Source organism: Candoia aspera, chromosome 1 (assembly GCF_035149785.1).
Source record: "Candoia aspera isolate rCanAsp1 chromosome 1, rCanAsp1.hap2, whole genome shotgun sequence".
NCBI classification, from domain to species: Eukaryota; Metazoa; Chordata; class Lepidosauria; order Squamata; family Boidae; genus Candoia; species Candoia aspera.
Window position 1 is genome coordinate 74,624,038 of NC_086153.1, and position 14,317 is coordinate 74,638,354.

The 14,317-nt window shown below is 38.6% G+C and overlaps 1 protein-coding gene across 1 annotated transcript; it reads right to left on the minus strand.

Annotated features, from left to right (window-relative positions):
- Nucleotides 1–3,963: 3,963 nt before the first annotated feature.
- TAF5L (TATA-box binding protein associated factor 5 like) lies at nucleotides 3,964–14,317 on the minus strand. Its single transcript, XM_063307072.1, has 5 exons — nucleotides 13,990–14,317; nucleotides 12,288–12,432; nucleotides 9,954–10,058; nucleotides 8,433–9,157; nucleotides 3,964–6,414 (listed from the first exon to the last, which is right to left on the minus strand). The coding sequence occupies exons 2-5, from the start codon at nucleotides 12,427–12,429 to the stop codon at nucleotides 5,617–5,619; spliced, it is 1,770 nt and encodes a 589-aa protein (XP_063163142.1). The 5' UTR covers nucleotides 12,430–12,432; nucleotides 13,990–14,317; the 3' UTR covers nucleotides 3,964–5,616.

A 14,317-nucleotide genomic window follows, 5' to 3' on the forward strand; every position in this document is an offset into this window, starting at 1 on the left:
GCATTATGATAGAGGATTTCCAAGTTATAAATGTAAAAATGTAAATGTTAGTACGGGAAATGAACTGTATCATTCATTTCCAAAGATGATGGGAGGGGTGGCTGCTCATAGGAGGCTGAATATTCTTCCCAGTGAGATGTGCTGGCCACTATTTTCTAGTACCAGGAGACTCTTTTTATTCTCCCTGTATCTTTATATGTTTTACCTATTAGAGCTTAAAATGTATGTTGAATATATGCGTTTAACTGGCTGCTGGTGGCTACCTATTGTTTATATTCTGTATAAATGTATAAACTTCTTCTCTACTTTCCAAAAAATATTTACAGTATATTGTGATGTTAAGGAGGTGTAAGCCACTTGGGGAAACTCTTGTCTTTAAAGTTGGCAGTTGAAAAATAAATACATATTATGGTATAGAAGAACACTGATGTTGATTTTACTGTATTGGGAAATTTAACATTATTTGCAATAGCATTATTTGCAAGCAGATAATAAACACCTTTACAAATAATAAAAATCTTTATTTCTGTTTAATGGCAGAGTTGTTTAAGCATACAGTAGTTATTCTGAGATTTTTAAAAAATCAAGTTTATATTCCCAGACAGGTAGACAGGGTCTGAGTCTGAACGTGCGCACACACACACGTAAGCATGTTATGCTGGCATTGAGAAATCCTACCAACCCTGCCTGGAGGGAAAATCTGTATTATTTTAGAACTAGAGCAGATGGAAGAAAACAGGGAAGTTGCTGGACTGAAGAAGAAATGAGTGGGACTGAAAATCTCCACACACCCTCAGAATTAATTTACTAGAATTTCCAGGAGGAAAAGAATTTCCAGAAGAAACAACTGTTTCAAGGGGCTTCTACTCTTATGTAGAAATAGGTAAAAATTAGGCAGGATCTTGCACTAGGCATTTGATTGTAGTGCTACTTAAACTGTATTATTTCTTGTTATTTCTCTGTATAATCTCATGATTGTAGTCTAGTCTTTAGTGCATATTCTCAAATTGTACATACAGTAAGGATATTTTCTATCTTTCAAACATCTTGTGATCTATAATGTTAATTTAGAACCCCCTGTTTTACCTCTTCTTTTATAGAGATCTTGGGGCAGTAAACAAGCAATTCCAACTGGAACATTACATTTTCCCTTTGGTTTTTTTAAAATACTGATTGCCTGCATTTTAAACAAGTGTTTTAAATATTGTTACAATCTACACTGCTGGTAAGCATAAAACTAAATCATAGCTTGTAATAAGTGACCATTTTTGGATAGAATTGGATTAGAAGTAACCAACATAGATTCAAAGGAAGATTATTGTATTTATGTGCATTTAAAAAGCTGTTTGTTGATGAGACAGAGAAGGAAGGTGGCCAGCAAACAGCAATTTATTCAATGTATGCCTCTGAGTCTTTTGTTTATAGGCCAACTGGAAGCTAACACTAGGGAGACAAATTTAATTCCAAGGTGGAAAGATAATGCAGTTTAGGCCTCTATACAAGTTATGTGGTCTCACAGAATAACAAAACTACAGAGGGGAAAGGTCCATGTTGACCATTGAGTCCAATGTGTTGCGTAGGACAGAATTCAAATGAAAGCATCCAGATGGCTTTCTAGCACCTATCTGATCACATCCAACAAAGGGGAGTTCTCCACTTCCCCAGGTAATTGGTTCTACTATCAAACTACTCTTACCTGTTAGAGTTTTTAATAGGCAATTAATATTTAATATTAATATTAAATCCCTTAGTTTGTGCCAAGCATTGTGGAATTATAGGTTACAGTCTTGACTGTGTGGCACTTCAACATGCTATAGTATTTCCCCCATTTCTTTTTCCATGGCTGAACATACTTACCTCACTCAATCTCTTTTCATAGCTTTTAGTTTTTAGTCTTCTGAACATCTTCCTTGCTCTTCTTCCCTGAACCTGTTCCATTTTCTTTGAATTTTTTGTAGTGTTGTATCCAGAACTGGACATAGTTCTTGAAGTAGGATCTGACCAATACTGAATATATTACTTCCTGAAATTTAGAAACTACTGAAGGAAGTCTTCCTGGATGCCTCATATGCCAACTGTGACTTTTCTTGAGCCAGTCAGATTAATGCCTTGGCTCTGTATCTTGCCTATTGCAATGTGCTTTACATGAGTGTACTCTTTATTGTATGGAAGTCACAGGTGATGCCAAGTTCAGCAGCTAGGCAGCTAACCAGTACAAGGTTCAGGGATCATATAATGCCTGTTCTAAAAATGACATAGTTACCAGTTGCTTATCAGGTACAATTTAAGGTGTTGACTTTTAAAGACTATCTAAAGGACTTCTTCCCCGTTATTGGACCAGGCTGTTAAAATTTATGGGAGATTTTGAAGATACCTCCTCCCTATCAGAGGCTTGTCTTTCTAGCATTTGGGAGAGTGCGCTTTTCTGCATGAAGCACATTCTCTTAAAAACTGCTTATGGCCCACACTCATTCAGTGTTTAAAAAAACCTGTAAAATGCATTTCTTTTCCCTGGCTTTTAATTGTTAAATACTGTTAGTATGAACTTAAACTTTTCATATTTTTTGTTAATGATCTTGAGAACCATCCTGGGTAATAAATAAATAGATTGAGACATAAGGTATATGATTTATACAGCATCTGTTACCAGTTTGACTTTAAGGCTCAGCTTATTGTACAAGACAATATCTACACTAGCCACCTCCAAAACACACTCTACAAGGCTTTCTGTTCATGAAGTGTTTATTAGGATTCAGCTGAGCCTATTTAACAACATAGGTCTGTGCACGTTTAAGCAATTGTGCCATTTTAGATCAATGGAACTTATTCCTGCTGTCTGTAGCATCCTCTTACTGTTGTGGGTGTCTGCAGTTTTTTTGCTGCTGTTCTTTGGAATTGTAGCGTAATCTCAATAATCTAAGGAGATCTAAGAATTTTGCTGCCATTCTGATTTGGAAATTCTTTTGTTTTTCTCTTCTATTTGTGTGTGTGGCTGCCCATCCTGTATGGACAGCTAGAGGCAATCTGCTCAAAGTCTCACCCTTGTGAGAGGTAGGAGGGGCATGGACAGGAATGGAGGCCTTTTCAGTGGTAGCTCGCACACTGTGGAACATACCTCCCCAAGATATGCTCCTGGCACCATCCCATCTGGCATTTCAGAGGGCACTGAACAGTCCTTTTTCAACAGGCTTTTGGCTCCTAACAAGGAAGATCTGTTGCCTCTTTCTTTCCATCTGTATTTGCTTAATGTTAATTTACAGTGCCTGTTGTGGTGGCTATTTTTAGATGTACTATTGTGCTCCTTCAAAAATGTCTACTGAACTGAATTTTAAAGTGACAGAAGTAGAAAATAATTAAATGCACGAGTGATTGTATTGTCTTTAATTTAAATGTAATGAAGCGTAATGTCCTCTTTGTCACGATTCCTTCTCCCTTTCAAACTGTAGTCTCTGTAATAACACTTTGCTCCTCAAAAGTTGAGTATTCCATCTTAAAGTAATGTAAAAACAAAATCCAACATTGTACAAATGTACTTTTGCTTGTATAACAGAATTCCTGTCTGCTTTTCTCTGCAATTCTGTGAATCCTCCAAAATCTGGCCGGGAATGTCTCACAATTGTACAAAGCTGAGTTTCAGCGGGCGTCGAGGACTGCAGAGGGAACAAACTCTCATATAATACTGAAAGATTATATGAGAGTGTGTTCCTGAATTAGCTTTGCTCCCTGGATACAACCATTTACATTGCAATGCTTTTTTTAAGCACCAAAAACTTTCATATACTTTATTAAAGTTAATAAGAAATGGTTGCTTGTTTTGCTATATTTTTTTAAAAATAGCAATCAGTAATTTAAAACATGTTAATATGTTAGCTTTGTTTAAAGTAACTTCCTTCAACCGCCACCTCTTTGCAAAATGTACAAACCAAGTGAATAAAAACATGAATAGTGCTTGCAGCATGTGTATGGATAAGAGAAACCTGTCGTGGATTTATTTTCAAGCAGTTTTGTGATCCATCAACACAGAGTCCACAATGTGAACAGACATGAAATTCAGAGCCAGCTAACATCTGGCTTAGAATATTTTTGGCTGAAAAAGACGTATACAAAAAATAATATATTTGGGGAAATGATGCATACAAGATGTGTAAAAAGTATGTTAGGGAAAGTTGCATACAAAATGTTTTCAGTTTTAAAAAACAATTTGCAAAATGGTACAGAACTCTGAAGAGATGACTTTTGTATATTTGTTAGACTAACATGGACAAGATACAAAAAGATCCTTACCCATGTGACAAAGTTAGATTTATCTACTTCATAAAATCTGAATTCCATACAGAGATGCCAAACTTTTCTTTTTAAACTAAACATTTTAATAAAAAAAATACAAAATCTTTTTCCTGAAAGCAGAAATATTCAATCTTCTCTTAGAATGAAGAAATTAAAATTGTTGTTCCCACCCCCCACTCCATTTTGCATGCTCATACTTGTATATGAAAACTTACTGAAATGTTTGTTTCAGTGGAAAACATCAGATATTGGCAAAGCTGCATCTTCTAATAATTAATGATTTAGTAATACTAGTTTCCATTCCCTGGATATCTTTGTTCATTGTCTGCAGATAATGTTTCTGAGGAGGGGAATTGTCTTTATAGATGGAGTTGAAATGTGCTACAACAAATTCAGCCATGTTTTGCTGGTTCCTTCCAGCAGGTAATGTATTATTCCATCAATCAATCTTCTAGTATTTTATATCACCATCACAGTGCAATCAGATCTGAGAAAATCGCACATTTCTGATCTAGAAATAGCTACAAATGTTATGGTCCATATAAAGAATTAAAACCACTTTATATATTTGGTAGTGACAACAACTGCCATGTATATTAAAAAATAACAATACAATGGCAACACCCTCTTCCCCCTTTAAGCCCCTTCAACTCTGCTGCAGAAGACTGGGATACTGCCTGGGACATTGAAGGAGATGGTACTGTAGGTTGCAGTGAACACTCGTCTTTCCTCTTCATTCACCAGGTTCCTTTGTGGGATCAAAGCATTCCAGAGATGGAAGAAGCTTTTTTTGATTTAGATCTAATCCCACGTCTTTTATGCTAATAAGTTGGGAGACTGCTCTTCAGTGTTACTTCAAACATTTCTGTAATGTTATATACTTGGGAACATCTCCAGAACAAAATATATTTTTTCTATCCAATATGGTGTCAGCTGTACTACATAATTGATATTGAGACCACAAGTCATTAGCAGTAATAGGTAGGATGTTCCCATCAATGCAGGATTATTAAGTGCAAATGCTCCACTGATGATTTTACTTGTTTGGACCAGGTTTTGGACTACCCCTATACCAAAATATTCTGGGCTGCTGACTTTATCACATTGCTTCCTAACCTTGCACTAATGTAGAAGTACAGTGAAATTCTTCTATTGCTCTCCCTTCCTATCCTTTTTGCAAAAATAAAAGATACCTTCAAATACAGTACTTCCATCATTCTGAATATCTAACAAAGGGAGAGGAAAAAAATTCACAGTCAATTATATATAATCTCAGTTTATAATAGACTCTAGTTTTCAATAACATCTTCTGTCCCATTTTTAAAAAGGCTAATGTTCCTGATTCTCTTGTGCAATTCCAGTCACTAAAAGAAGGTTACAGGCCATGAACTGGACACTCAGTACATTACTGATCTGTCCAGTGTATACTCCAACTAGCTCACTGGAAGAGCCATCTACAGGAGCATTGCAGTAAGTGTTTCGAATATCCCAAACCCGAACAGAGTTGTCCATTGATGCAGAAGCAATCAAACTACTATCTGGACTAAAAGTAAGGCTGGTGATATTATCTGTATGCCCTCGTAGTTCTTTGTAAAGCGTTCCAGATGCCAAGTCCCACAATTTCAAGCGCTGGTCTTCACCTGCTGAGGCCAAGTACTTACCATTGGGAGAAAAGGCAAGGGACAGGACAGGGCCCCGATGACCTGTAAACAGACGTACTGTGTTTCCTTGCTGGGTACTCCAGAGCCGCACTGTTTTGTCTGTAGATCCTGTTGCCAAGTAGTTAGAATTTGGATGAAACTTGATGCAGTCGACATCTGCTAAATGGCCTGCATATATCCGTAGGGGATACGTCCGATCGAATGACCAGAGTCTTGCTGTGCGGTCGTGAGAACCGCTAGCAAAGTACAAGCTGCAAGGGCTGATGTCCAGATCCCACACAGGATAAGCATGTCCTTGGTACAAGACAGTGTTTGTAAAACATCCAAGATCCCAGTATCTGATAGTTGTGTCCTCAGAGCATGACAACAATCCCGAACTGTCTGACAAAAAACTTGTGCTATACACCGGTCCAGAGTGCCCTCTTAATAGCTTCATTTCAGTTCCCACATCATCATCATCTTCAGCCTGCAGAGAGAATAAAGGGCGTTTGTCAGTTTCTTCCGAAGATCTTTCTCTATGCTTTTTTTTAATGTCTTTATCCAAGCAATAACATAACATTTTGTTGCTGTCAAAATGTTCCAGAATTTTACCAGTTACAACTAAACCAGTGATAACCATCTTTTAGCATTAGGCTAGAAATAAAACACTTTCAAGTGCTTGAATAACATGGTCTCTTTGAGTCCTTAGGCTGCCAGTGAAACACTTTTAACTGCTTGTATAACGTGGTCTTTCTGAGTCCTTCTCAAAGACCAACCTAGCTGCCAAATCCTATACTAACTAAAGCTTATGGAACAGATACAAAAGCAGCCCTGTGTAGAGAAGTCAAGCTTGGAAATTATCACCTTGTATACCACTGTTATAACATCAGTTTAGTCCCAGAAAGGGCACCGAGTGTGCATCTGCTAATGCTGATAAAAGACCTCATCTTACCTGCTTACCTGCTGTCTTACCTGCTCTTTCTGGGAGAATGTAGGCCCATCCAGAAATCTGTAACTTCCATGGAACTAATATCTCATTCAGTGACTAATCAATCCAATATTGTTAGCCTCATTTAAACCATTACTAATAGCAAGCAGATGTTACATGAGTCATTTCATTATCTGATGTTTTTACCAAGAAATAGATCTGGGTGTCAGCAGCGTACTGATAACACCTAGCTTCAAATCTCTTGATGACCTCTCCAGCAGTTTCATGCAGATGTTGAGCAGCGCTGAAAACGATATGGAGTCCCAAGGGACACCATGTATGAACTGCTTTTTCAAAGAGCAACTGTCTCTAAGCAGTACCACCTGAAGTATACCTGAGGGACAGAAACAGGCATTGCTATTTCTACATTTTTGAGGTGATCCAGAAGGACACCAAGGCTGGAATATCAGAACTGCTGAGAGGTCAAAAAGAATTATGTACATATCTTACTCAACCATAATAACTGCTGGACAGATGTACACAAACAGCCCAAGGAATTAAGATGTTTTGTATCTTGTGCAAATACGTTATTTGGATTATGTTAACAGCTAGGTGTATATTAACATGAAACTGGATTAAGAGACCACTGACTTCCTTACCTTCAGTAAGATGCTCTTGCCATCACCCTCAATTCTACTACAAATCTATAAAATTATATATAGCATATACATACTGTTGTATTTCTCCCAAAACTTATCCTAAGCTATTTCTTTACCCTTCTTTGTTTACTTTTACATGTTTATTCCTAGTTCTTTCCTCCTTTGTTCATTTCTATAATGTGCTTTAGACAATAAGTAAGTGAAGTCCTTTATTTTGATCATTGACCAATCTACTTTAGGCATTAGTTAACAAGATTACTTTAGGAATTATTTTAGGAACAAAATTGCAACACTGCTTTGCTTAGGCAGTTACACCACACAGAGTACAGGCAAGAAATAATAGCTGGATTAATCATGCATATTGTTGAATTCTGTGTTAAGTCACCCTAAACTTTTAGAGCCCAAAGAGGGCTAGAAGCAACCTATATGTAACTTTCTTTCTAATGAGCCAGTTTGACATTATAAGTTAAAGCACCTTCTGAGTCTCCTTTTCTGGCTCAAGTACTGTGACTCACCTCGATTTGTGACTTTGAGGAGTTGAGGTATATTACTGTAAATGCAAATGAAGAACGAAACTGCCACCATAAGGAGGCATAAATGGTTAATAAAGTGTGCAACTCAACAAGGGCAAGTGTTTGATCAGCTCTACTGCTATCAAACCAACAGTGATGGGTATATGAGACATTTTAACTTAAATCCTTACCCAGGCAAAAGAGTGTTGCACCCTATCATTTCTCGCCTGCCCAGAAGTTATGACTAATGGGTAGAAGGGAAGCACCAGCATCAGGCAGATTTTGCTTTTGGTTTGCTTGGGAGAATGTGACAATTTTGAAAATCTCTCACATAAATCATTTCAACATAAACATAATATATTCTACCCATGATTCCAAAAATTTCAGGATAACAAGGTTCTCTGACCTCTTCATCCAAGATATCACAAGCCAGGCGTATTCGGGAAATATCTACTAAATGAGGCTCAGATTTCAGCTTCTTGGGCCGCAAGCTCCACAGCTTTACGCAGGAATTATCAAAACCAGCAGCCAGCAGCTTGCTGTTTGGTGAGATCTCTGCTGTGTTCAGCGACTGCTCAGTATGATAGAATGCATAGAAACATATGGTAGTAAGTGATGGTGGCCCATCTTTGACTCTTTTAATGCTATCCTGCAGGATATCCAAGGCTGCCTCATTCTGCAGGATGGAAGCAGGCATGTCAGTAGGCTCCAGGCCATTGCTCTCACTGCGGGAAGAGCCACCACTGGCATAGAGCTGGTAGTCCATCCTCTTGGCTGGCTGCACATCTAGGTGAATATGCAAGGAAAGGACTTTGCAGAGAGCACTGTTATTATCACTCTGGAGGTAGCGGAGGAGGAAGTTGTAGCTATCTTCCTGAAGGCGGACCACGTATTTATTGTCCAGAAATGCCCGAAGCTTGAAATTGGACAGGATGTCTTGAATTGTTAATGTGGTTTGTAGCTGTTCAATGATATCTTTCTGGCTGGCATTCTGTAAGAACATCCCATGGAAGCGACTGTAGAAACTGTCCACTGTGCTCTTTAGGCCATTTTGGACCATGTTGAGATGGAGGTAGACAAAGAGGGGGTACAGGAGAGGCATCACTTCCTGGCTATGCTGGGAATCTGAATCTATACATCCAAGATAAAGAAATGTCACTTTTCCTCACTGAGTTCTCAGCAGATATTAGAGCGAAAATTAAGCAAGCCATCACCCAGCCCATTTACTGATAGCCCCGTAATTAATTTTTTTTAAAGAAATCAGAGGATAGTCAACATGACTTTTTGTTCATTAAGAAATACAAGGTAATTCTAAAACTCACATAGGAGCCCTTGTAGATGTTGCTACTGTCTGTGGCAGAAATAGGGGTAGGCACACAAGTAGCCAGTTATACTCTGGTCCTTCTTTATCAGGTTTGCTCTGGTAACAGAATACCATTCTGTATGTATGCTCCCCATGGAACTCCAGTCAAAGAAGGTATTTATTTATTTATTTATTTTCTATCCCACCTTTATTATTTTATAAATAACTCAAGGCGGCAGACATACCTAATACTCCTTCCTCCTCCTATCTTCCCCACAACAACAACCCTGTGAGGTGGGTTGGGCTGAGAGAGTGTGACTGGCCCAAGGTCGCCCAGCTGGCTTTCATGCCTAAGGCGGGATTAGAACTCTCAGTCTCCTGGTTTCTAGCCTGTTGCCTTAACCACTGGATGAAACTGGCTCTCTCTACGTAGCTTCATTACTCTTGCATTTGAGAATAAAATGCTATCAGAGCAGAGATAAGAGTTAGAAATGGTAGTTTCAGGAACTGATATTCCAATGGCATTAGAAAAATCACATTCCAGGCCAAATGACTAAATCTGACACAGAACGTCAGGAACCTTTCACTTAACAAATCTATGCCTCCAATCTGAATTTTACTTACCTGTCAGAAAGTTGCGTAAACGCCCAAACTGTACTTCATATTGTTGGGGCTCTGCTAAGCAGGGTGCAGCAGAAATCACATTTGCACAACCTGATTCAGATTGTACTAAGGAAATAAACAAAAATGAAGACAATTGGCTTTCAAAAACATTGAATGTTGTAATATAACTTTCTGCTTTTTCATATTGAAACATGTAACACCTGCATTTTAAAAACAATCAAGTAAAGCAAACACCAGAGTTTCCATTATTTGCATAGGATAAATGCAAGGGGTACAAATTAGGTTGAAAATAATCCACTATTCTTGCTATACTTTCTGTCTGTATATAAACTTTACAAACAAGGTAAGATTTTTAAGGTCATTGCCTATATGGCTATTAATCTAGTTTACTTTTTTCATGATACAGGAGGAATTCACATATGTAACTAAATATGCCACCAAAAAAAAAAAAGACTTCAGTATTTAGCATAGCTGGTTATCAGGGACCACGAACACAGAAACTTGATGACACATGAAAGGTCAGAATACATTATTTTTTTTGGCTAACTCCATTTCTAAATTAAGTGGAGATTATTCAATAATCAAGTAATCAACTATGATTTTTAGGTATCCATCTAAATGTCCACCATATATTCACTCTGGAAGTCTGAAGGACAAATGTACTTGCACTTGTTTGACCCTGAGTATAGCTATCTATACAATCTAGAATTCTAATAAAGCCAAAGAGGGCTTAGGAATCACTGTGTGAATTGATCTTACACAATTTAAAAAATAAATTTTAATAGTAAGTATTCCTCACATTTCAATTAAATCTACAGAAACATGGGTAAGAGGAATGAAGGAAAGAGACCTTCCCCATCCTCTGAAATTCCACTGAGGGATTTCTACATGAGGAACTTTGGCAGCATGAAGAACAGATGCAAAAGTGGGAGATTTCAGGCAGTCAAGGAGAGAAACTTTCTGATAGCAGAGCTCTTGCTAGCCGAAGATACCTCTGCCTAATTTTTAGGAAGCCTATCCCATTCAGCATGTTCTCCCCACCTTTGGGAAAAGCAAGGAACTGAGAGGGCCAGAGTGGCATAAAAATCCTTTTCCTTTCCCAAGCACTGATTTGGATTCATCTCACTGTAATTATTACCCCACCAATATAATTTTCTAAACTATTTGGTGTTCAAATAACTCCTCCATATGGCTAGATCTGTGGCTCAGCATCACCACAGATTCTGCTTACAGTGGAACCTCCACAATCAATTCCTGGCAAGATGGAACTTCAATTTCACTGTTAGCATCCCAAAAGAAGAAATCTGGAAGCAACTTTTGCAGTTAAGTTGCCTAATAGTTCTGAACAATGGAAAAAAACTTAAAAGACATTTTAGAAATCTTAAAAGTAGTATCTTAACTAGCTTCTACCATGCAAACCCTACATCATTTAATTTCTATTAATTTAATTAGGATCTTGCATTCATTTTCTGTGGGTTTACATAATTTACCCCAAAATAAAATAAAGAGATCTGAAGATGTGGCTAAGCTTATTTTAACATGTATTCCTGCATGACTACAAACAAACAAGCATGAGCAGTGCATGTACTCCTTTTCCTAAGAAGCAAATATTAATTATTTAATTAAAATTAAGACATCCATTGTTTTCATCCAATTCCATCCTGGTGTATTAAGTATAATCTTAACCTGAAAAATTAATGCTTTGGATAAGATGGACCATGGTTAGTCACTGGCAATGGTAGCTGATTTATATATCTGCAGAGCACCAGCTTGGGGAACACAGTGGCTGAGTTAAAACATTATAATAACTAAGGCAATAAAACTGCAGTCTTCCTCAACATTTCAAGGTATACAATAACAGTTTAAACATGCAGTTCCCAAAAGAGTCACTTTTGAACATTCAGGAATGGCAGCTACTAACTAGATGTTTCATTAAGTTTTCTTACTTGAAAATCTCTAACAAGTTTTCCTTGCAAATATTAGCTGATTTCAACTTTTTGAACATACCTGCCTACTTAAGATATTTGCAGGGGGTGTCAAAAAAGTCAAAATGGTAGTTGTGACCGTGTAATAAAAACCCCACTCCTTTTTACATGCACGTTTGATCACACATTCATGGCCACCATCTTGACTTTTTTGCTTTTTTAAAAATAATTTTATTACAATTTTAAAACCATCATCTTGACTTTTCTGACTCCTCGCCTGCCCCTACCCCACCTGAATGCTGCTGAATTGGATTATCTATGTTCAGTCTCTTCCCAAGCATATTCCAAGTAAATGCTTAGACATTTTGTAGCACTACAGGAATAATTTCACTGTTCCTTTCTTGGTTACCTGTTAGATTAGCTGCCATTTCTTCAGCTGTGTGGCATAAGCGCAGCCCTTGCTTCAGAGGACCTTCTGAGTCTACATACTGCCTGCGCTTGACATAGCAGGAAACAGCCATCTGAATCTGTTCAGTGCGTACACGTTTCATGACCTTCAAAGAGAAGCAGAATTCTAATTGCAAGAAAACAGTAAAATCATGATGGGTTTTATGTAGAATTTTCTTAAGACACAGTTATTGCATTAGAAAGCTGTAAGTAGCTGCCTCTGCCATATTTCATTCTGAGAGAACCCCTGGTACAATATTGGAATGTAGTATTTGGATTCCAGCACTTTGAGATGGATGTGATTTATGACAATGAAGTACTTTTAGGATTATGAATTTTTAAATGAAACCTTAACAAAATGTTGGGCAAGGATTTTGCCAGTGAAAACTTCAAATTGTCACCGGCCTAATTCACGCATCACATGAAACTATGCTTTTAACTAGTGTATTGATCAAAGAAACCATAATGGCTGGGTTCACAGAGAATGCTAAGCCAAACTAAACAAACCGCATTATGACCTAATATGACACATGAATTCAGCCACAGACCCACAATTTTTTTCTTCATCTTTCTCCTTTATTCAGATCCAATAGAAATATATTTAATAATTCTCTTCATCTATAAGCCTACTAAACAAGGGAGTATGCCATCTGTGTTTATGGTTAATAAACATCTGCTATTAAAAGAATAAGTCACTATTTCCATAGTCTACAATTTAACAGTTAAAAGTTATTTCAGTTTCAGTGTTATTTTCTTATCACAGTCTAACTTTTTAGGTTTCATGGCACCCATCAAATATTAAATTGCTTAGAAATCTTTATTTGCAAACAATTTTTCAATACAGTATTATTATGAGAATTCCAGGTGATATCACAGGTGGGGAATCTGTGCCTTTCCAGGCACTGCTGAACCATAACTTCCATAAGTTACGTACTGGCTAGGCTGTTGCATCCCCTCCTAATTTTTCAGCTTGCAAATGGTATTTGCTCTCCATCAATCAGAGATATGTCTCCTAAATACTACTCCTGGTGCATCATCTCCCTACCTCAAAAAGAGATGGGACAGTATCAATAGTCTTGAGTCGTCAACTGTTTCTGTACTATAAGCAATAACAGTATTTGGAACTGCACTATAGAATTAAAACTACTACTAATACCCATTGTGGCACATGGCTATTTTGTTCAAGCTCCAAGTGGGCTTCTAGCTTGCTTATCTACAGTGATAGCTCAGCAACAATAAAGCAAAGGATTAAACGTAACCTAATCAGCGGCGGCCAAATATAGAGCCCACTTATTCAAAAGTATCAAGGACTGTTCTTTCCCAATCCCAACGTAACAGGGCAAGGTGTACAAACGATCTCCCGTTTCTATGCCTTTCCTCTCCATCCGTCCCCAGGGAAAGCACTTGCAAAAACACGGGGAGGAAGGAAAGGAAGAGGGATAGAAAAGAGACGACCGGGAAGCATGCACCACGAGAAGATACCCAGCTTTTCCTGCCGCTCCGGCAGCTGCACCGGCGGGAAGAGGGGAAAATAGAAGACGAGAGTCCGACTTTACCCAGCGAGGGCCCGAGGGCGCTTCCGCGCGCTACGCGCAGTTCGGCTCGTCCCGAGTCTCCACCCGCCCGAGCAAAGCAGCTGCTCCGCGGGGAAGAAATACACTCACTGGAGCACTGCAGGCATGGAAGAAGGGAGAGAGAGACAGCGCGCGAGCCGCCGCGAACGTGGGTGATTCCTATTGCAGCCACGAGATAGAATTCCTGGGCTCGCGCCGTCAGTCACTGCGCCCAGCGGCGCGAGACGACTCCGCCGCGGTTGCTGCTGGTGTTGCGGAGATAGCGGGCTCCGCTGGTGGCGAGAGCAGTTTTTCCTCTTGGATGAGTCTTCTGCAAACTAAGCTGGCTCGGACGTCCCGCGTTGCAAGGTCTGGTGGCGTTATCTCGACGACTGTCGCGGCTGCAAAGCGCCGCTCCATGACTGACGGAACTGACTCA

What these genes read in the sequence shown, in the direction of transcription:
- TAF5L (XM_063307072.1), bottom strand. Translation starts at nt 12,429, where the DNA reads ATGAAACGTGTACGCACTGAACAGATTCAGATGGCTGTTTCCTGCTAT. An exon ending in AATGGCAGCTAATCTAACAG is followed by an intron (nt 10,059 to 12,287) that starts GTAACCAAGAAA and finishes TTATTTCCTTAG; the next exon opens with TACAATCTGAATCAGGTTGT. An exon ending in GTGATATCTTGGATGAAGAG is followed by an intron (nt 6,415 to 8,432) that starts GTCAGAGAACCT and finishes TTCTCTCTGCAG; the next exon opens with GCTGAAGATGATGATGATGT.